This window comes from Microtus oregoni, unplaced genomic scaffold, assembly GCF_018167655.1.
Source record: "Microtus oregoni isolate MIOR12 unplaced genomic scaffold, Mior012 000016F_ref0000370, whole genome shotgun sequence".
NCBI classification, from domain to species: domain Eukaryota; kingdom Metazoa; phylum Chordata; class Mammalia; order Rodentia; family Cricetidae; genus Microtus; species Microtus oregoni.
The window spans coordinates 16,248,155-16,271,783 of NW_024543075.1; the positions used below are offsets into that span (position 1 = coordinate 16,248,155).

Consider the following 23,629-nt stretch of genomic DNA (forward strand, 5'->3'; position numbering starts at 1 on the left):
TGGAGTATTCCTTTACACTGTGTGAATATGTCACTGCGATTGGAATAATAAAAAAGCTAACAGTCAGCAGCTAGGCAGGATTTTCAGGGCAGAGAGACTGCTGGAGAGAAGAAAGACAGAGTCTGAAGAACAGCATGAGCCTGGGGCAGCACATAGAGTACCAGAAATGGGTTCATTTAAATTATAAGAGCTAGCTAGAAACAAAACTAAGCTATCAGCCAAGCTTTCATAATTAATAAGGAGTCTCCATGTTGTCATTTGGGAGCTGGTGGTCCCAATGAAAAGCTCTGCCTACAGCATGTGCTCTTTGTGTTCCCAAGGCAAGGTAGATAACCCATTAACTGCAGTCCCTAAAATGTAAGCAGTCATCAAAACTAGGTGTTCAGACATTACAGAACACCAAGTCACAGACTGGTAAGATGGCTCAGCAGGTAAAGTTGGCTGCCCCAGAACCAACTCCCACAAATTATTCTCTGATCCTCCGCATAAAACATACACAATAAATAAATGAATGAAAAACAAAACAGCAAGTCACTAGAAAATCATTTTTCTAAGGGAAAGTCTCCTTACTTCTCTCTGAACAACTTCATCTTCATTGTATTTTCAATTTAAACAATACCTCTGCTATCAAGTAATTCATGCTGGGAGCACACACCTTTAATCCCAGCACCCAGGAGGCAGATCTCTGTTGAGTTTGAGGCCAGCCTGGTCTACACAGTGAGTTCCAACATAGCCAGGACTACACAAAGAAACATTGTCTCAAAAAAAGGGGGAAAAAAAGTAATTCAGAAAAAAAATCTTTTTCTTTTTCTATTTTGCTGTCAAGTAATTCACAAAGAATCATCTTCCCACTAACTAACCTCAAGACCTTCACCCTACTCTTCCTCGATCTACATCTATGAACAGTTTTCTCCTTCCTTCCCTTGCTTTGGTCACCTTTCTCTGCAGCTGCTGGAGGGCTACAGTCCATCAGATGTGTAGTCACCCCAGTACACAGGCACGTTATGGTCCCTGCCCTTGGAAAACTGCCAAAGCTCTGGGCTCTCTGTGACCTCATGGTGATTCTGCCTTCAGCTTCCAGGCTGTTCCAATTATACTTCACACACCAATGTAGTGAAGAGACTCCACTCCACAGGTTTGATCATAATTTCCAAAACACAACTCTGTACAATCAGAGTACAGAGTCTGTGGCTGTCTTTCTGACCTATGATAGAAACACTGCTCAAAAGACAAGCCTACAGCCCCAGCTTCTCAGAGACTGAGGCAAACGAAACACCTGAGTCTAAACATATTTGGCAACATGAAGTGGCAACAGGAAGTGGCACTATTAGGAGGTATAGTTTTGTTGGAATGGGTGTGGCCTTGTTGAAGGAAGTGTGTCACTCACTGGAGTTGAGTTTTCCCATGCTCAGGATAACACCCAGTGTGTCAGCTGACTTTCCTGTGGCCCGCAGATGCAGCACTCCAGCTCCAGTAACCTCTGCTGCAATGCCGCCATGCTCCCCACCATGATACTGAACTTCTCAAACTGTAAGCAAACCACCCAAATTAAATGTTTTCTTTTTTTTTAATATTTATTTATTTATTTATTTATTTATTTATTATGTATACAATATTCTGTCTGTATGCCTGAAGGCCAGAAGAGGGCGCCAGACCTCCCTACAGATGGTTGTGAGCCACCATGTGGTTGCCGGGAATTGAACTCAGGACCTTTGAAGAGCAGGCAATGCTCTTAACCACTGAGCCATCTCTCCAGCCTTAAATGTTTTCTTTTTAAGAGTTACTGTAGAGGTGGGGAGCTGGAGAAATGGCTCAGTGGTTGAGAGCACTGGTTGTTCTTCCCGAGGACCCAGGTTCAATTCCCAGCACCCACATGGCAGCTCACAACTATTTGTAACTCCATTTCCAGGAGATCTGACACCTTCACACCAATGCACATAAAATAAAGTTAAATAAATTATTGAGTTGCCATAGTCATGGAGTAATGGTCTGTCCTGTCCCTTTAAGAGACAAGCCCGAGCTACTCCTCCCTTCTGTGGCCACCAAGCAGGTCTTCCTTCCTCTTTCAGCCTGTTCGCGTCCTCTCTTTCTCTCTCTTTCCCTCTCTCTGTCTGTCTCTCTTCAGAAGAGATGACTGCGGCCTCTCCTCTCCTCCTCTCCTCTCTCTCCCTGTTTCTCTCACTCTCTCTCCCTTCCCTTTTACTAAATAAACTATATCCAAACCTCTCTCTGTGTGGCATGCTTATCCTTCTCTTGTCTCTCACCTGCCGTGGCTCCTCATGGGACCCGGCTGCCCCTCGGGGAACTACAGCGTTTTATCTAAACCACAACACAAGGTGTCTCTTCACAGCAACAGAACCAACCCCTAACATGAAGCCAATCTAAAAATAAAATAAAGAGGGGGAAGAAGAAAAAGGTTCGGCATACCTCTAACTTCCCCCTAGGAGCACTTTCTAATTCTACACAGACACAAATGATCTAGACCCATAGCTATGGTGAGGAGTCTGTACTTGTGACTCCGCCAGCACATCTCAGATTCAGACTGTCCTCCTCTGGCCCACAATCCTCCCAGCCAAGTGTCAAACTTAGTGAGTCTTATGATGAATTTATTATCTTTAATATTCCTATCTCAAACAGAAGTTCACCAATTCTCCCAGCCAAGTGTCAAACTTAGTGAGTCTTTTTTTTTAATATTTATTTATTTATTATGCATACAATATTCTGTCCAGACCTCATTACAGATGGTTGTCAGCCACCATGTGGTTGCTAGGAATTGAACTCAGGACCTTTGGAAGAGCAGGCAATGCTCTTAACCGCTGAGCCATCTCTCCAGCCCCAAACTTAGTGAGTCTTACGATGAATTTATTATCTTTAATATCCCATCTCAAACAGAAGTTCACCAACAACTGCCCAGATTTCTATGGGAAACCTCACATCCATCAGACTTTCTGTGTGGTCCTTCAGAAGTTCGTTAAAGAGCCGTGAATGCAGCACCCACTCCACGCCTGCTGCAGAGCCTGGACCTTGACACCGACAGAGAACTGATAATTTGGTCTCCAATGAGTCACAAGGCCTCTGTAACTTCAGAATATAAACACCTCTACCACGAATGCACCTCAATAGCAGACCTCTTGCCGGGAGGGAGCGAGGTTCTGTGACTGCTCCCATCATTATGAAATAAAATAAGTCTATTTGTCCCTTATCCCTCAATGCGGCTCACTTGGGCTAGGGTGCCATCTAGGGTGCCTGACATACAGGGGATAAAAACTGACCACATTTATGATGGTCAACCCTATTCCAGTGCAATCTTAAAAAGCCCAAGCCTTTCTAGAACACACTTCTAATTTCATTGTCTGGTTAAAAATCCTTCAAAGGAGATCAGATGTGTTGGTACCTGCCTTTAATCTCAGCATTCAGGAGGTAAGAAGCAGGAGGATCTCAGTGGCATTGAGGCCAACTTGGTCAAGAGAGCAACTTTTATGTTCTAGACCAGTGAGAGCGACATAGTGAGACCCTCAAGCAAACCCTTCAAAGGCTCACCACAGATCAATGAAGTACAAACCTTTTAGCATACTATGAGCCCCACAGCCCACTGGGCCACACCCTGAACACTCTAGTCAGCTATCTACACGAAGGGGCAGGGCATGGAGAGTGTAAGAACAGTAACGGGAGAGGAGACGGTCCATACTGGCCCTTATCACTGCTGACTTCTGCCAAGCCTGCAGATTTTCTCCCACCTTCCTACGGATCCTTCGAGCTCTGCTCAGATCACGTTCTGTGAGACTCTGAGGCCTTAAGGGGCATCATCCCTCCACTCCAGCAGCTGAGACTCACAGCGATAGGCACAGCCTCTCTATCCCATCTCTGGCTGGGTAAACTATACTACAACAGATTATGGAGGCAGGCGTTGGTGTGCACAGACACACTGGTCTGTTCTGTGCTGCTCTGACCTCTGCAACAGGGTCTGACAGAGAGAGGTTGCTCAGTTCCTGTCTGCTGGATGTATAACACTGCCGCCTGCGTGTGTCTTCCACTGCGAGGACTTACTGTTGCTTCTGAGGAGCTGGGATCTCCTTTGTTTCCAGAAAAGCTCTGAAGAGATCTCTAATCATAAAATCTTTTAAATGTAGGAAGCACTTGTTGTGTACTGGGGGGGGGGGGGGAGCAGAAAAGACAGACAGGGCTGTGAGTTCAAGGTCAGCCTGGTTTGCACAGGGAGTTCCAGGACAGCCAGAGATACAGAACAAAGAGATCCTGTCTCAAAAAGCAAAAGAGAAAAAACTACTTGTGGAATGGCAGTTCTAAAAGCTATCTATGTGCTCTCACCAAGAAAAAAAAAAGTTTGTATCTAAGAAGCAACAGCTTTCAAGATGGGACTGGAGAGATGGCTCAGTGACCAGGGTCATGTGCTGCTCTTATAGAAGACCCACATTTGATTCCCAGCACAAAAAACCTGCAACTCCAGCTCCAGGGAGACACAAAGTCTCTGGCCTCTGAGGGCAACGTACTCATGTGCATGTACATACACACATAGACACAACATGTACACACACACATACACAAGTACACACTTTCAAAATTAGCCTCCAAGAATTTAAAGAAAACATAAAGTTGGCTCATACGAGCACTCACAGCACATGGGAGGCTGGGACAAGCAGGCTACCACAAGCTACCCTGGGCTACAAGAGGACACCATGTCAATTAATAAACGAGCAAGGGTGGGGGAAAAAAAAAGAAAAAAAGAAAAAAAAATTAATAAACGAGCAAATCTAAACGTAGGTATATTTATCTTAAACTTGAAAGTAGAAATGCTGGGATGGAGAGATTGCTCAGTGGTTAGGGGCACTAGCTGCTCTTCCAAGATGGACCTGGGTTCAGTTCCCAACACCCACATTGTGGCTCATGACAATCTTGCACCCCAGTTCCAGGGACCCTGACACCCTCACATAGACACATACACAGGCAAAACATCAACACGCATAGAATTTTTTAAAAAATAAACATTGGCATTTCAAGCACTGACAACACACAAATCAATTATTATACAGCAAGGAAGACGGGCGGGCATCAAACAACACTCGAGAGACAGAAAGTCCGAAAACCCCAAGGCACAGCCTTCCTCATTCCTGGATCCTTCCACAGCACTCTGATCCAGCCACAATTCTCTACCAAAGGAAGCAACACTTAACCTTTCAACGCTGCTTAACCCAGACAGACGCATTCTTGGTATCCATCCCATCCCCAACACTGCTTAACCCAGACAGACGCACTCTTGGTATCCATCCCATCCCCAACACTGCTTAACCCAGACAGACGCACTCTTGGTAACTGTCACTCCACTCACTCAACAAATCGCCACCGGATTCTATGGATCCTGTACTCTAGACAGTGGGCGACGGTGACTAAAACTAAGGCCCTGCTTTGATGAAGCCTGCACTCTGTCCGGATAGGATAAACAGGTGTGTACACGTCACACAGCTACAAGCACCGAGAATCAGGACAGAAAGGGGAGCCTCCACAAGCAGGTACTTCCAGTTTGCCTTTCTTCCCTTCCCCAGGAACCTTCCCTTAATCTTCCAATCAGGAATATTTAGTGGGGAAAGGTCAGACTTGATAAGGACCTCTGTGCTAGACACTAAACAAGATCCTGCAAATAAGAGGCAAGAAGTTCACAGTCCAAATGGAGAGGCAGAGGTACTCAGGTCACAAATATTTACACAACACTCTGCGAAGCACCACAGTTAGAGTTCCACAAAAAAACAGACTAGGCATGGTGGCGCAGGCCTTTAAGCCCAGCACTCAGAGGTAGAGGCAGTAGAATCTCTGTGAGTTTGAGGCCAGCCTCCTTTACATAGTGAGTTCCAGGACAGCCAGGACAAGGTAGAGACCCTGTTTCAAAAGTGAGGAGGGGGGCTGAAAACATGAAACTTAAGCAGACGGGTAAAATGTCATTCCTGAGGCCACCACAGCAAGTTAGGGGCAGGGCCGGAACACAGTTCGAACATCAGACTGCCCAGACATACACAGGGCCTAACCAAAAGGAGGTGAGAGCCAGTCTGGACGCCTAAGAGAAGAAGGAAGAGTTCAGAGAAAGTGATACCTGGAAAAATAAGAAAAGCATTCCGGACCTACACTTCGTTACATATCCGTCCTAGCAGGATGCGCTGTCTATCCTAGGAGGTATCCTCCTGAAGCCCGGAGACTTCTAGCAGAGACTTTACAGTACTCTACCAGAGGGGCACTGTCCCCTCTGGAGACAGCGTGCCGTCTCCTAGGTGATGGCCTGCCCTATCACGGGGGTTTCCCAGAAAGAGGCTAGCTTGCGGTATTCTAGCAGAGGGAAACTGTCTAATTTAGCTGCATTCCCTGCCAGCCTCCAGAACACCACTGGGGGTACAACAAAAACTTGTGCAGTGACAGCGGTTCCTTGGCCCGAGAGCAAGCCTCATCACCTGGGCCCCTCTCCTCCAGGAGTGCACGGTCCCTGGCCCTCTGGAAGCTGCCCACTACTGGCCCTGAAAAGCGGCCCAGAGAAGGTGTCGCTCCTGTCCCACCCTCCTCGGAGCACACACTGGCCCCCAAGTGCCCTCGGCTCACTACCTCCGGGCAAGAGCAGGGAAGCCGGGGAGGCGGCGGCCTGCGTGACGGGGATGAAGGGCACGTTGAAGCTGAACTCCGTGGCCGAGGAGGAGAAGAGTAAGTTAGTGCTCGACGAGGCGGACGCTCCGCCACCGTTAGTCTTCCTATCCGCCATGGCTGCAGACCCCCGGCCGTTACGTGGCTCTGCTAGCCCGGTGCTGCAGCACAGGCCGGAAGCCGGTCAGCCAGAGTGCCACCGCACTTCCGCATCTGCGCACGGAGGCCGCAGGCCGGGGAGCCACTCAGGGACCCGTCTTCTTCCGGAAGCTGACGCCGCCCGAAAGCAATAAGTTGGAATCGGCTTCAGGCCCAAGCCGTTGCGGGTTCTGAATCCAAGCACTGCTGGACGCTGAAAGTCACGGATTCTCAGTTGCGCTGGGCTGCATGAATTTCTTATGGGCTGTTTTGTGGCTTGAGTTTTTTTGCTTGCTTGCGAGGCCGAATCTCGCTAGGTAGCCCAGACTGGCCTTCATCCTCCTACCCCAGCTCTTCCAGTCCTGAGATTAATACTATCCCACGCAGCAATTCTCAAATCTTTATGTCAGGCAGTGGTAGGACATGGGAGTAAAAAGTACTATCTCCTTGGGATTTTTGTTTTTTTATTTTTGGTTTTATTTTGTTTTGAGACAGGATCTCATTATGTCGCCTGGAAATCCGATTGCCTTGTCCAAGTGCTTCAATGGTGTATTCCACCACTCGGGGCTATCTCCTTGAATGTATGCATTGAAAAGTGTCTTTGGAGCCACACGGTGCTGGCTCACGCCTTTAATCCCAGCACTCAGGAGGTAGAGGCAGGTGGATCTCTGAGTCGAGGCCAGCCTGGTCCACAAAGTGTGGCAAACTCTTGTCTCTATCTTGAAAAACAAAGTGTCTTTTTCGTGAGGCGGTTCCAAAGGGTAGGCGAGTTGCCTTTCAAAGGGGCAAAGAAAAGATTTATAATTAAAAACACTCTGCTCTAATCTAGGGTCAGGGACCTATCTGCCTATTAGCCAGTTTTGGCTGGAAGAAAAACAGTAAATTCCAGCCACCGCCCACCTTTAATCCCTTAATCCCAGCACGTGCGAGGCAGAGGCAGGTGGATCTCTGTGAGCTCGAGGCCAGCGTAGTTTACAAGAGCTAGTTCCAGGACAAGTTTCAAAGCTATAGAGAAAACCTGTCTCAAAAAAAAAAAAAAAAAAAAAAAAAACAGTAAATTCTGAGAGTTTTGAGCTTCTTTAGACAAGCATTTTAATGGGGGCTGGAAATGGGGAGAGCAGTATTGAGAATGCCTTTGGGTGAATCATAGGTAACATGGCCTCAAACTGCTAGAAGCCATGCTAGACTAGAAGCTGGTCAAGAAGATTCTTCTGTCCTTGTACTGTACGCCGGAGAGATGTAGAAAATAGACTTGAGATCCTTCCTTTGGGGTGGGGGGAATTACAGTTTGGCAAAACAATCAACTAAACACATAATAACAATAACCTGCAGACTTTCCTTAAGTGTGCTTCCTGGAACACTGACATCATCAGGGGACAGAGGTCTAAACATTCCATGAGAAGAGAACATATATCTCTCTCCATCAGACCATTATCATAGAACTTACTCAGCCTGAAGTGATTAAAAAAAAAAAGCTTACCTGAGAAAGAAAAACTAAAACCAAAACCTAAAAATTAGTTCCTCGGTCTCTTTATAAGTGAAGGGACAACTTTGCGGACAGCTTGCCTTATATGTGCTCACCTCAGAAAAACCCAAATTCCAAAACTATCACTTTGAGATTTTTATTTGTTTGTTTGTTTTCGAGGCAGGGTTTCTCTGTGAAACAGTTCTAGCTGTCCTGGAACTAGCTCTTGTAGACCAGGCTGGCCTCGAACTCACAGAGATCCGCCTGCCTCTGCCTTCCGAGTGCTGGGATTAAAGGCGTGCACCACCACCGCCCGGCTCTCACCATATGATCTTTAAAAAAATGTTAGACCACAAAAGGAAGAAAGAAACGCTAAATAATAATTAAGGAGAGTAAAAAAAGACCAAAAAGGGCTCAGAACAAGATATACCCTTCAATGTCATGTCTGCAGTGGTCTTCTATCCAGTTCCCCTTCGTGGACTCCACTCCTCCCAGTAACACCATCAGATTAAGAGTCCATTGATGCGGTGGTGGCTCACACCTTTTATCCCAGTACTCAGGAGGCAGAGACACAAGCAGAGTTCCAGGACAGCCAGGGTTACACACAGAAACCTTGTCTTAAACCCCCCCTCAACAAAAAAGTGTCCACCGACAGGGACAAAGATGTAGCTCAGCCTGGGCTACACAGAGAGTTTCAAGGAAACCTGGGCTACAATGATATAAATAAATAAATAAAAATCTCTATAGCCAGGTATCTTAGAACATAGCTTTAATTTTTACATTATGAGACTCAAAGCTAAAATACGGAATTTCCAGCCGGGCGGTGGTGGCGCACGCCTTTAATCCCAGCACTCGGGAGGCAGAGGCAGGCGGATCTCTGTGAGTTCGAGACCAGCCTGGTCTACAGAGCTAGTTCCAGGACAGGCTCCAAAGCCACAGAGAAACCCTGTCTCGAAAATCCAAAATAAATAAATAAATAAAATAAAATACGGAATTTCCTCATTCAGTTCCGAGAATGTGACTACTCTCTCTACTGGATGAACTAATGAATGAATGAGGTGGTGATATCATCTGTCTTAGTTATTTTTCTATTGTGAGAAAACACCGTGACCAAGACAATTCATGAAAGAACGCTTTTCATTGGGCTTATGGCTTCAGAGGGTCAGAGTCCATGACGGCAGGGCAGAGGCATGGTGACAGGACCAGCTGAGATCTCAAGTCAGGATCGGAAAGCAGAAGGCAGAGGGAGCCCACTGGGAATGGTGGGAGGTTTCTGAAGCTCCCAAATCATGACACGTAGACTTAATAATTGTTATGAATGCTTGACCTTATCTTATGCTTGTTCAACTAGCTATTAAAACTTAAACTAACCTGTTTCTCTTCATCTATGTTTTGCCTCGGGTTTTTTTTACCTTTCTTCATGTGGTATGTCCTACTCAGTGTCTGGCTGGCTGGTTCCAGGAGTCTCACTCTCTCCCTCCTCTCTCTCCTCTCTCCTCTCCTTCTAGCCTGACTCCTCCTACTACCTATTCTCTCTGCCACCAGCCCCGCCTATCCCTCCGCCGCCTAGTCATCGTCCATTCAGCTTTTTAGTAGACCAATCAGGTGCCACAGGCAGGCATTGGACAAAAGCAGCATAAACAAATGTAACACATCTTTACATAGTTAAAGTAATATTCCATGCCGGGCGGTGGTGGTACACGCTTTTAATCCCAGCACACGGGAGGCGGAGGCAGGCGGATCTCTGTGAGTTTGAAGACAGTCTGGTCTATAACAGCTAGTTCCAAGACAGGCTCCAAAGCTACAGAGAAACCCTATCTTGAAAAACAAAACAAAACAAATTTTCCACAACATTCCAAAGGCTGCCCCATGACACATCTCCTACAACAAGACCACACCTTGTCAGGAGCCATTTCAGGCTTCTCCTTTCTCACGTCTCACAGGGCCTTGAGATGGAAATCTTGAGACAGAAAAACTTAAAGCTAACTGAGACATTGTATACTGACCTTGGAGATTCAAGCTTCAGACGGCACCTTACAACTGCCCGGCTTAGCTGCCTAGCCACCGAGCCCCTCCTTTCCTTCCCCCCTTTCCCCCTTCCTCAGTCCCCCCCCCCAAGCTCCTCACTGAGGAGTATATAAGATGTAAAACTTGCTTCAATAAAGGGGATGCCTTGACAAGGAATACTGCTTGGCGTCCGTTTCTCTCTCCCATGTCTTTCAGATAGTGCCTCTTCAAGACCCTGGAGTAACTTAGGACCTGCTGGGCGGGTCAACACCTCTTAACCCTTTTTAAACAGTTCCACCAACTAGAGACCATGACTCAAACTTATGAGCCTATGGGGACAACATTGTCTGAGCCTTGTTAGGTTTTTTTTTTTTTTTTTTTTTTTTTGGTTTTTTGAGACAGGGTTTCTCTGTGGTTTTGGAGCCTGTCCTGGAACTAGCTCTTGTAGACCAGGCTGGGCTCGAACTCACAGAGATCCGCCTGCCTCTGCCTCCCGAGTGCTGGGATTAAAGGCTTGTGCCACCACTGCCCGGCTCGAGCCTTGTTAGTTTCTCAACTCACAATACCAGATGTAGAGTCATATTGAGATGGCAAGTCCAAATTACCTCTTTCGCCCTGAAGCAAGTCAGGAAGCGCTCCAAATCATGATATTTTGGCATAAAGATTACCTTGAGTTAAAGGCAACCGAGCAGAATCATATATATACTCCTGCCCTCCCACTGTCTGTATCTAAACAGGACATGGGTTTCCAAGGTGTCCTCCCTCCCCTCCCCTTCCCATCAGTTAATACAGAAGCTAAATACCAGTGAGACTTTAGACTTTATCAAACCAGAACTGGAAAGATTTCACACATTGCTAAACTACAATCAGTCTTTCATATTTTGATTTGCGGCCTTTGAGAACTGAAAACTACTTTCTTCTGTCATTTCTCTACAAATTTATTGTTCTCTGTGGATGATTGCTAGACAGCCCAAATTATAAGCCACTTTAAGTTATTTTTCCCTGGTTGTTCATAAACTTGTGGTACTCATGTTCATAACCTTTTTTTAAATTATTTTTTTTCCGAGACAGGGTTTCTCTGTAGCTTTGGAGCCTGTCCTGGAGGTAGCTCTTGTACACCAGGCTGGCCTCGAACTCACAGAGATCCGCCTGCCTCTGCCTCCTGAGTGCTGGGATTAAAAGGCATAGGCCACCACTGCCCGGCAAACTTTTTTCTTTTTATGAGACAGGGTTATATGTAGCTCAGGCTGGCCTCAAACTGGGTATGTAGCCAAGGCTGACTGTGAACACCTGATCTTCCTTGCCAGCATCTCCCAAGTGCTTGAATTTAAAGACAATGCCTGTCAGCTTTCCCTCATCAACCTGTGTGCTGTTAAGAGCAGGGAACCAAGAAAGGCAGAGCGGCAGGTTTTGTTTCTTTTCCCTACAGCTCTATGGAGGTCTCTGGGTTCAGTCTAGCTGTCTCTGTTTATCCGTTGCAGCCTCTTTGCCTTTTATCTCTTGCTAGGGACGGGATTAAACCCAGGGCCTCTTGCATGCCAGGCGAGTGCTCTACCACTGGGCAGTTCTTATTCTTCAGCCATCTACTTTCTAGATTGCATTCAGATCACTTTTTTTTTTTTTTTTTTTTTTTTTTTGTCAAGTAGGTATAGGTGATGAAACCAGGGTTTTCTGAGGTACATCCCATACAGTGGGGAAATGGTTTGTGAAAACTTGAACAATTCTTAAATTCCCTGGCTAAAGGCGTTGCCCTTCTGGGTCAGCCCTCTAAGAGTATCCTGCACTCTCTATGTGCCTGGATATCCTGCCACAGCTCCCTAGTTGCCAGGTTGGAGGTAGATGCTCACTTGCGTGTGTTTTCAGGTCAGAAACTAAACTGGGCCAGAAGAGAGTTCTGAGTACTTGTTTCTCCACGAGGAACCAGTTCCTCTGCAATACTGAGATACCCACAAAGCCTGCATGCAATGCCTCCTTGATTTAAAAGCCTCCTCAATTAAATCGTTCAGGAAGAACTCATTGAAGAACTCATTGAGCTGGGGAAAAGTTCTTACATAGGATTTTGGGCAGGGTGCCATAGAATTCTAGCGCCAGAAACAGATGAAAAAAAATTAAGTCACAGAGAAATCAGGTTAGCGGACCCCAAATAGAGTTTCACCCCTTAATTTTGTTCAGAGATGACTCTGAGGCCTGGGTTAGCTAGCTTGTGCCATTTGATCCTTCCGTAGGGACGCACACGTTGGGCCAATGAGGTAGCCTGGTGGGGTTTCCCATCAATGCGCTCTCAGGGTGACTATTCTGCACAGTCCAGTCTCTTCCCTGTGCCCATCTCCAAGATGGCGGCCGCGCCACTGCCTGGTCTCTACCCGTCTCCAAAATGGCCGCTCCGCCCCGCCCACTCCCTCCCCTCCGGGACTGCGCAGCACGCTCCCGCCGCCCCTCCCTCCCGAACTCCACCCAGGTCGCAGGCTGCGCGGTCGGTGGCCGCGATTTCCCGCCATTGTGAGAAGTGGAGGTGGGGACCACTGTGCCGCTCCTGCCACGGGTCAGCAGCTCCGAGGCGCTCGTCACCGCGGCAGCGTCTCCCGGAGGCCCGCGGCTCGCGACGCCCCGCGCGTGGGAGGGCGCGGACGAGCCCCCGAGGAGCCGCCGGGTTCCGAGCGCGCTCGGCCCACGGAGAAGCGCCTCACGGGCCGCGCTGGCCCCGGCTCTCAGCGCCATGCCCTGTGGAGAAGACTGGCTGAGCCACCCGCTCGGCATCGTGCAGGGCTTCTTCGGTGAGTGGCGCGCGGCGAGCGAGTTGGCGTGGCCGGGCCTGTGGCGCGGCCGCCACCGGGACGACGGTCCGAGGGATCACCGCCGAGGTGATCGCGGGGCCCTGGGCCAGGCAGCCGAGCCGGGAACAGCCCTCTCGGGTCGCGGCCGCAGGTGCCACCACCTGCCCGCTGCCCGGCTCCCGCTGGCGGGCGGCGAGGGACGTAGCTGCGAGCGCTGGCTGTGATTGACGGCCTGGCTCCTGGCTGGTGGCCTACCCAGCCCGGGTGCTGCAGGCGCGGAGAGGTCCCCTTGCCCACCGAGGGCTCCGAGAGCGGCGGCGGAGGGAAGCCACTCTGCCTGTGGGAGCCCGCAGGATATTTCAAAACTTCCGGTGTGTGTGTATGGGGTGTGTGTGGGGGGGTGCTCGATCCATCGCTCAGAAGTTCACTGTGCCCCTGTTTCCACATGTCCCCCTCGAGATAGGTGGCAATGCCTCGTTTTTCTGTCCTGTTGACTTTAGAACGCGCCTGCTTTGTGACCCGCTCGCGTGCCCCTGCGGGGGCTAGCGAGAGATACTCAGCTGTTTACAAGCGTTTCTCCCGAGCGCGAGCCGGGAGTGCTGCAGGCAAGCCGGAGTAAATGTTAGCTGTCATTGTCGTCTTTACTCTTGTTGTTAACTAGACCTTCCGATTCCCACTCTCATCCCTATTTTTGTTTTGCTCAGGGACGACGGTGTCAGACTTGACTCGAAACCACTGATAGATCGACAGCATTTGACTTGCATGGAATTAAAGGGCTGTGGGACTCTCTCATATCGTTTAAACCATAGTGAGGGGGCAGAGGGGGATTTCATTGTAAAATCCATAGTTAGCATGTGCAAAGGCCCTGGGTTCAGTCCCTACACACACCCTGACATGTTAGCGAAGGGTTAGTAAGAAGATACAGTCCTCAGCAGCCCATAACCGATTTCTCCTAGACAGCTGCAGACTGGCCTGGGACTCATCGTATAGCCCAGGCTAGTTGAACTCCTGTCATTTCTCTTGCCTCAGCCTCCTAAGTGCTGGGCTCTCAGCCCTGTGCCACCTCTCTCCGTGGGAAGTTTCCTGTAGTAGGGCCTCCATGCTCCCGCAGCAACCGTTTATTCTGCCTAGAATTCTCACCAACCTTGTTGTTTCCCAGGGTGAAACTATAAAGCCGCAGATAGAAGTACTGTAGTCAGAGAACACAGAATCTGATGAAGAGGGGGAGGGAGTGTGCAGCCCCAGGAAAGACTAAAACATGGGCATGGGATGTGCTCAATGGGAGAATGCATGCCTGGCCTGCCAGCTGGTCTGGGTACACTGCAGGCGGGGAGAAGCAGATTCCTATGTAGCAATCTAGGGTGGTTTTCAAAGGGAATAGGCTGCTTACCTGTGATTCTGGCACCTGGAAGAGGCCTAATTGCTAGCTTGAGACTACCCTGTAAGGTGAGACCCTATCTCTTAAAAAAAGGGGGGGGGGAAGGTATGTTCTTTAACTTAATGCTAGTAATTGAAGTTCAAAATATTGAACCCAACAATTGGTGTTGAGAATAATAATGACTCCCAGATGTCGAGTGAGGATCGATTCCCTACTGGCTGAGGGTGCAAATGGCATAGACACATTTTAGGACAAATCCTTCCATAGTTAAAGGTTTGGGACATAAAAGGGTTAAGTTCCCATGATTGTTTTCGAATTCTCTTCCCATTTCTTTGAGACAGGATCTCTAGCCCAGGCTGGCCTGGGGCTCATGGCTGCCTCAGCCTATGGATTGCTGGCATCACTAGCTGACCACCTTGCCCAGCCAGATAAATATTCCAGTACCCTGGACTGCTGTAGGGATAAAGTGGTTTTAAATATAATATTATTAGATATATTTCTTTTTTTAAAAAAATTATTTAGTATACAATATTCTGTCTGTGTGTGCAGGCCACAAGAGGGCACCAGACATCATTACAAATGGTTGTGAGCCACATGTGGTTGCCGGGAATTGAACTCAGGACCTTTGGAAGAGCAGGCAATGCTCTTAACCACTGAGCCATCTCTCCAGCCCTATTAGATATATTTCTGTCCTATTTTTTTTTAAATATTTATTTATTTATTATGTATACAATATTCTGTCTGTATGCCTGAAGGCCAGAAGAGGGCGCCAGACCTCTTTACAGATGGTTGTGAGCCACCATGTGGTTGCTGGGAATTGAACTCAGGACCTTTGGAAGAGCAGGCAATGCTCTTAACCACTGAGCCATCTCTCCAGCCCCATTTCTGTCCTATTTTGTTCCTTAAGTGTGATCCTAAGGTCACACATCTTTTCATAGTGCAGAAAAACCCATAATTTGGTTATAAATACTACAGTATTTTGCATATTGAATGAAAAGCAAATGGAAGGACATTGACTGGTTCTTTGTATGGTGGAGGAGAGAGTTCTCCTGTCTCCAAACTGTGGGACTACAGTTGTGGCCATTATACCCTGTTCTAGAGCTTCTTAAAATTGAAAGATGCGATGTTTATGTTATCTTGATACATGTTTTCATATTTATTTATTTATTTTTGTTTTTTGGGGGGGGACAGGGTTTCTCTGTGTAAGAGTCCTGGCTGTCCTGGCACTAGCTCTGTAGGTCCGGCTGGCCTTGAACTCACAGAGGTCCATCTGCCTCTTCCTTCCAAGTGCTAGGATTACAGGCATGCACCACCACCCAGCCAAAATATGTGTTTCTTAGTATGTCTTTTTTTTAAATATTTATTTATTTATTATGTATACAATATTCTGTCTGTGTGTATGCCTCCTGGCCAGAAGAGAACACCAGACCCCATTACAGATGGTTGTGAGCCACCATGTGGTTACTGAGAATTGAACTCAGGACCTTTGGAAGAGCAGGCAATGCTCTTAACCTCTGAGCCATCTCTCCAGCTCTTCTTAGTATGTCTTGAACATCTTCCCGTCTTAGGGAATTTATTTTGGCATTCTGAATGTCCTGGTGTATATTGTTAGACAAATTTTTTATCCTGTCATATATCTTAAATTAGGTGACTAATCCAGAACTGTGTTGTCTGATACAGCAGCCACTTACTTAAATTAGTGAAAATTACACAAAATTAAAGGTTAAATTCCTTGTTGTTACTAACTACGTTTCAGATGCTTATTAGCTTCCTGTGGGTAGAGACTGTAAGAGGCTGCAGAGTTGTAGAATCTTAGACTTATTTTTAACTGTTTCTGTGTGCTAGTGTGTGGATCTGTGCCTGTGAGTGGAGTTGCCCCTAGAGGTATTGGAACCCCTCTCCCACATGCAAAACAAACTGGAGTTACAGGCTGTTGTGGGCTCCCAACATGAGTGTTCGGGAACCAAATCAGGTCCTCTGAAAGAGCAGGTCTCCATCTTAACTCCAGAGCCATCTCCCTAGCCGCAAGCCTGTGCTCTTAGGTGGGATCTTGCTGTGGAGTCCGGGCTAGCCTTGAACTCACTGTGTAGCTCAGGCTGACCTTAGACTTCATCTGCCTCACCACCTAAATGCTGGTATTACAGGCATGTGCCTCCACACCCAGTTTCTGTCAGAATATTATATCAGCTTTAATTATGAAATATTTCTTGTACCACCACACCCAGCTTCGGTCAGTGTGTTGTACTAGCTTTAGATTTACTAAATATCTCTTGACCCTGTCCAGAAATCTTCATCTTCAACACTGTTGTCATAGCCCAGGATCTGTGGTCCTCTGCGACAGCCTCCTTTCTTGTTTCTAGTATAGCTTCTCTGCTGTACTGGAACCAGTGGCTGTCAGTCGCTTCTAGAGACTTTTCCCCCTTGAGTTTTAGTTTCTTTAGGTAGCCCCAGCCCCATCCTTCTGCTTCAGCCTCAGTGCATACCCCTCTACAGCCAAACTTCCATTGAATGTGGTGTATTATTACCTTAGTATGTGATCTATTTGCTTTTTTCTTCTCTGGTATCCACCACCTAACCCAGGCTGGTCTTGAGCCTTCCAACTTCTGGGATTCTAAGCATGTACCATCACTTCTGGCTTTTATCTAAATGTCTTCTGAGGTGTTTTTATATCTACTTGTATATTTCTTCAAGGATATATGTACATGTATAGGTGCCCTTGGATAGCAGAAGTTACAGGCAGTTGTGAGTCTTTCTCTGTGGGTGCCAGGGAATGTTTTTTACTCTAGTTTTCCTCATTTTTCATTTATTTTCTTGGTTTTTTTGAGTCAGTGTTTGTGGCGCTCAGGTTGGCCTCCAGCTCACTCTAACCAATGATGTTTCTGGCCTCCATGTGCTGGAGGCATGTATCACCATGCCTGACCACTCTTCCCCTGTAGTAATAATTTGGATTATTAATCATTCATTTACTTTGAGACCAGATCTTGTCAGACTCCTTCAGCTTCTAAGTAGCTGGGACTAAAGGCATGTGCCACCTCTCCTATCCATAGGGAGGGAGGGGGGAAGACTGTGTGCACACACATGCATATGAAGACCAGAATACAGCTTTTGGGGATTAGTTCTTTCTGTCCCGTGTGGTTCCAGTGTTTGGACTTAGGTCATCAGGCTCAACAGCAAGCGTGCGAGCCGTCTTGTCCACGGAGCCATCTCACTGGCCACATGACCGCTTCATTTCATGCTGCTTACAACTGCCTCCTCTCAAGGGTGTTTTAGTGTTGGCTTAGTTTGGTGTCTTGGTTGAATCTGATGTTCAAGGCTGACAAGCCTGTAAAGGATGGGAAGTTTGAGTGTCTGATCACTGGTCTTTTCAAGCATTCTAAGCAGTGATGAGATCCAGTCTGATTTTTGTCTTCACTGTGAACCCAGGCGGGTCACAGTCAGTGTCTGAGCCCAGCTTGGAGCTCCTCTCTCTACCACTCTGCTCTCGGTAGGCACTAGACACTAATTATGGTAAGGCTAGAGCCCCAAGACTGTGGGAAGGGGCCTGGGTGTTTTGAGGAACTGAGCAGAGTCAGGTCCTAGGTTTAGGAAGAGGAAGTTCAGGCAGCTCTCTCAAGGACACTCAGTTTTGTGTTTTAACTTGCTGTTTTTCATCTCCATAGCCCACAGATTCACTTGTTCTCAGTTCCAGCCCACTCCTACCTTTGTCCCCAATTCTAGATTTTCTCTCTTCTTGGCCCAGCATAGAGTCGACTGTTACCTCATGATTACTGACAGCTCTGATGGCTGTAAGAGTTCGTGGGATAGTCACGTCTCTTGAGGCCTGCCTTAACGGCGGGGAGAGTCTCAGAGGAGTGAATTGAGCAACCATGGCAAAATGCATATTTAAGTTCTAATAAAATCATGTGCTTAAAAGGCCAATACATACCTGTTAAGTAAGTTCTGTTCTCCTGTTGAGTGAAACTCCTTTTATCATTTGATTTTTTTTTTTTTAAACAGGGTTTTACTTACTATGTAGACCAGGCAGTCCTCACAAGAGATCCATATACTTGCCTCTGCCTACCAAGTGCTGGGATTAAAGATTTGTAGTACCAAGCCCGACCCAGATTGAGCTGGAAACTTTCAACTGTTCTTGTTTTCTAGTGTTTTGAGGGTGGCAAAACATTTTTATTCAGATATAATTCACATAAAATTTGCAATTTAGGCGTATATGTTTGACCTGGTGATATAAGGCCTGTCTGGGCAACCAATGAAAATCTGTCTCAAGATAAAAAACCTGAGGATATAGCTGAGTGTTATTGGTATTATGTGGAGCCTTAGGTTTAATAACTACTAAATTATATAAATAGGTATTTAATGATTTTTAATTTTGTCTGAAAGGGGGTGGTTTACATGTGTAGAGGTCAGAGGACAACTTGTAGGAGTTGGTTCTTTTCCTTCTACTGTCTGGGCTCCAGTGATCAGACTCAGGTCATCGGGCTTGGCAGTAAGCAACCTGAACTACTAAGCCATCACTAGCATTTTTTGTTTGTTTGTTTGGGTGTAACAGACTTTCTTTCGGGACCATCAACCAGCTCCCAGATTATGACACGGAGACTTAGTAGCTGTGAATATTTGGCCTTAGCTTGTCTCACTTTTTGCAAGCTCTTATAATTCAACCCCTTTCTCTTTATCTATGTTTTGTCTCAGGGCTTTTTACCTTTCTCTCCTTTTGTAGATCTTACTTTCACTGCTTCTTTTTTCTTGTGCAGCTTTGGTGCCTGCCCTAGAACTAACTCTTGTGGACCAGACTGGCCTTGAACTCTGCCACCACCTCTGGGTTCACTGCTTCCCGTGTCTGGCTGGCGACTGCCTGGCTTATGGCCCTGGGCGGGTGCCTCTCTTTCTCCCTTGTTCTTCCCTCCTCTTTCTCATTCTCTCTGCCTGCCAGCCCCACCTATCCTCTCCTGCCTACCTATCAGTCGTTCATCTTTTTATTAGATCAGTTAGGTGCCTTAGGCAGGCAAAGTGGACAAATGCTTAGTTAAAATAGTATTCCACAACATTTGGCTTTTTTTTTTTGTTATTTTGGTGGGTTTTTTTGTGTTTATTATATCTATATGTTTTTTTTTTAATTTTTAAAAACATTTTTATATACAAGTCTTTCTGAATTAATGAATACAATATAGACAAATATACACTGATGTATATAGGTTTTGGTTTCTGACCTTTTTTTGCTTGTTTGTTTTAAATATTTTTTTAAATTTATTTATTTATTTTGGTTTTCAATTTTTCAAGACAGGGTTCCTCTCTGTAGCTTTGGAGTCTGTCCTGGAACTTACTCTATAGACCAAGCTGGCCTCGAACTCACAGCTTTCACCTGCCTCTGCCTCCCGAGGGCTGGGATTAAAGGAGTGCACCACCACTGTCCAGATTTTTTAAGCACTTGCTACTCTCACAGAGGCCCAGTCTTCCTTCCTTCCTTCCCTCCTTCCCTCCTTCCCTCCTTCCCTCCTTCCCTCCTTCCTTCCTTCCTTCCTTCCTTTTCACATGTAAGCCCGCATGTCAGAGAGGGCACCAGATCTCACTATAGATATTTGTGAGCAACCATTTGGTTACTGGGAATTGAACACAGGACACCTGGGTGAGCAACCAGTGCTCTTAAACCCTGAGCCATCTTCCCAGCCTGTTTTTTTGGTATTTTTATAATGTTGTACAACCGGCACCACTGTCATTTCCATCATCCCAAAAGAATCGCACGCGCGTGCACACTCACACACACACACAGCCAAGCACACCTCCAGTGCTTTAGCAGCTACCATCCTGAACATATTCTGGACACTTTTTATTTAAGTAGAGTCATAACATGTAGTCTTAGGGGCTGCTTTCTTTCATTTAGAATATTTTCAGGTTTTATCTGTGTTTCAGCATGCATTTCTTTTTGTAACTGAAAATAATTTCCCTCTGTATGTGATTGTAAACTATTTTGTTTAGGTACTGGTGACTAGATGCTCTTCCAGAGGGCCCAAGTTGGATTCACGGCACTCGTGTGGCAGTTCACACCTGTCTGTAACCCCAGTTCCAGGGGCTGAGATGCTTTCTTTTGTGCTCCATGACACCAGGCATTTACGTGGTACAGAAACATGGATGTAAGCAAAACACTCACTTACAAATTAAGGAATAATTTTAAAGATTTTTGTTTATTCATTCACTCCTTAATGATCTCTGAATCGATTTCTGCCTCGAGTTTCTGACCTGACTTCCTGGATGATGGACTGCCATCAGTAAGATGAATTAAACCTTTTCCTCCCCGAGTTACTTTTGTTCCTGTGTTTATCACAGCAATAGAAACACTAAGACACATCCATTCTGATGTCTCCAGATCTTTTCTTACTGCTTAATTTCTTGTTCGATATAGTCATTTGGGTAGGAGTAAAGGTATATGCTGCTGGGTTTTTTCCCCTTTAAATATGGAACACTTAACAAATTTGAATGTCATCCTTGTACATGGGCCATGCTAATCTCTGTATTGTTCCAATTTTAGTATATGTGCTGCTGAAGTGAACACGTTGGGATTTTTATTTTAAAAATAATTTTTTATTTTTTTGAGAAAATAAATTTCTCCAATAATAAATAATACCTTATGTGTGTATATTGGCATTTTGGTATACTCTCTGAAGACATATCTGTTGAAAACCTGGGTGTGGTCTCATGGCTGTAATCTCAGCACCTAGAATAAAGTTTGGTTTGCTGCAGGTCTGTCTGAGGTCAGCTTGATCTACATAACAATGCATTCTAGACCATCTGTTTAAGTCCTTTGCAGCCAATGAGTAGGTGAGGCAGTGTTTCGTGTATTCCAGGCTGGCGGTGTGCATGCTAGGCAACCACTCTACCAACTGAGCTGGTTCCAGCCTCTTCCTTCTTACTTTTTAAAACCAGGTCTCATGTATTCCAGGCCAGCGTTAGGCTCACTATGTAGGCAAAATTTGTAAATTTTCCTTTTTCTTGTTGAATTGTGGGATTTTGTTTCCTTCTCTCTAGTTCACAAGCAAAGCCAGAAATTGAACTCAGGTCTTTTTGCTTGATACAGAGAATTTTCTCCCCCTTAGCAATCCTGGCTATGAGTTTTTTTTTTTTTTTTTTTTTTTTTTTTTTTGGTTTTTCAAGACAGGGTTTCTCTGTGATTTTGTGTTTTTGGTTTTTCGAGACAGGATTTTGCTGTAGTAGTTTTAGAACCTGTCCTGGAACTAGCTCTTGTAGACCAGGCTGGCCTTGAACTCAGAGATCCGCCTGCCTCTGCCTCCGAGTGCTGGGATAAAGGCGTGCACCACCACTGCCCGGCTTCCCACTGTGAGTTTTTAATTTTGATAAAGTCTAACTTACCTTCCTTTTGGTTGCTCATATTTTGGGGTGTCCATATATTTGCCCATCGTCCCCTTTTTTTAATAGTGAGTGAGTCAGGGGGTCTAAAGTCATTCTTTTACTGATAGCTGTCCAGTTTTCCCAGTCTTATTTGTTGGTGAGACTATCTTTTCCTTATTACAGTTTTGGCACCTTTATTGAAATATCAGTTGGTCCCACCTGGGTGGCTTTATTTCGAACTCCATTTCTACTCTGTGGTCTCTATGATCTTCCTCCTTGCCAGTTCTTGACTGCTATGGCTTTGTGCTGTTTTGTTGTTGAGGAGTGGTGTCTGTGTCTGTGTGTTTATCTGTACATACATGTCTAGTAGACACCAGAGGATGGCATTGGACATTCTGCTCTATCATTCTCCATTTTATTCTCTTGAAGCAGGGTCTTTTACCAGACCCAAAGCTTCCAGCTTTGGCTGTAGGGGCTGACTCGTCAGTTCCTGACCCTACCTGTCTCCACTCCCCGTGTTAGGGTTGTAGGCTCCCATGGCCATACCCAACTTTTTTGTGTATGCTTGTGATTTGAATTCAGGTCTTAGCCTGTGTCAGCAAAACCCCCTTCTCAAAAAATGACACCCGTTATCCTCTGGGTTCATACACATATAACCTGGAATCCCAGCCCTCAAGATGGAAGCAGTAAGAATGCTAATTTCTTTTTTTTTTTTTTTTTTTTTTGGTTTTTCGACACAGGGTTTCTCTGTGGCTTTGGAGCCTGTCCTGGAACTAGCTCTGTAGACCAGGCTGGTCTCGAACTCACAGAGATCCGCCTACCTCTGCCTCCCGAGTGCTGGGATTAAAGGCGTGTGCCACCATTGCCCGGCAAGAATGCTAATTTCAAGGCCAGCCTGGGCAGCACAGTGAGACTCTAATAAATAGGTTGGGTGAAAGAGGGTGGAGATTGTGGACTACAGCTTAGTGGAGCATATGATCACCATGTTTGAGACCCTGGATTCCATCACTAGCATTCTATAGCTAAGCCTTTGCTGTTATTGCTTATAACCATTATTCTAACCAGTACTTGATTTTACAGCCATTCTTGACTGCTTCTATCCATTCTAGTTTTTGTTACTTGTATATGATTTTGAGGAATTTATTTAGAGCTGTTTTAAGTTCACAGGAGATATGAAAGGTAAAGATTTCTGTGGAAGACCTCCCCTTCTCCCAAATGATAACATTTCCAAAGAGAAGTGTATTTGTCACAATGGAGAAATTCTCATTGGGCCAAGGAAATGGCTCACTGTGCTAACTGAATGGCTTGAATTCAATCCCTGGAACCCAGTCTAAAGGTGGGAGGACAGAATGAATTCTAGAGCTGTCCTCTGGACCCAGATTAGATTCCTAGTAACCACATACATAGTAACTGTGACTCCAGTTCCGTGAACTCTAATGCCCTCTCTGACCTCTGCCAGCCCTCACAGTACTACACATACATTCAGGCACCACACCTACATATAAAATTAAATGAATAGTTATTTAAAAACTTGTCCTGTGATCTCTGCACACAAGGCCCTGCCCCAAATATATGTATATAAAGCCTCCGTTAACATGGTGCCCTCCAAAGTCCACAGTTTCTCTGCATTGCTGGGGTAGAGTGATAGGAATGCATTCGCCGAGTGCCAGACTCCAGGCTGTCTGCTCTAGTGGCCACAGCAGTGAATGAAAACTGCTGCTCTTCACAGCTCCGGCTGCCAAGGCAAAGCATTCTTTGCTGACCTGCATCCCGGGTCTTGTTCTTTTTACAGAACAGCTTGGACACTTTCTCATCTGCATGTAATGTGGTTGGTGTTCTGTATAATCGCTACTCTATAGTGCTTACTCTCAATCTGTGTGTGTGTGTGTGTGT

The 23,629-nt window shown here is 46.1% G+C and overlaps 2 protein-coding genes and 1 non-coding gene across 6 annotated transcripts in view; 1 reads left to right on the forward strand and 2 right to left on the reverse strand.

The window, feature by feature from the left end:
* The window catches only part of LOC121457616 (SEC23 interacting protein), a 46,102-nt gene extending 39,282 nt beyond the window's left edge, over window positions 1-6,820 (reverse strand). For all 3 annotated transcript variants that reach the window (XM_041666523.1, XM_041666522.1, XM_041666521.1), the window contains exon 1: window positions 6,601-6,820. In XM_041666523.1, the coding sequence (XP_041522457.1) occupies window positions 6,601-6,754 (154 nt within the window). In that variant the 5' untranslated portion in view covers window positions 6,755-6,820. The remainder of the gene's footprint in view (window positions 1-6,600) is intronic.
* Window positions 6,821-12,695: 5,875 nt separating this feature from the next.
* LOC121457772 (minichromosome maintenance complex binding protein) overlaps window positions 12,696-23,629 on the forward strand; it is a 45,206-nt gene continuing 34,272 nt past the window's right edge. For both annotated transcript variants that reach the window (XM_041666754.1, XM_041666755.1), the window contains exon 1: window positions 12,696-13,020. In XM_041666754.1, coding sequence (XP_041522688.1) covers window positions 12,963-13,020 — 58 coding nt within the window. In that variant the 5' untranslated portion in view covers window positions 12,696-12,962. The remainder of the gene's footprint in view (window positions 13,021-23,629) is intronic.
* LOC121458165 lies at window positions 20,839-20,942 on the reverse strand. Its single transcript, XR_005975809.1, has one exon. It is a non-coding gene; the product is annotated as a U6 spliceosomal RNA (small nuclear RNA).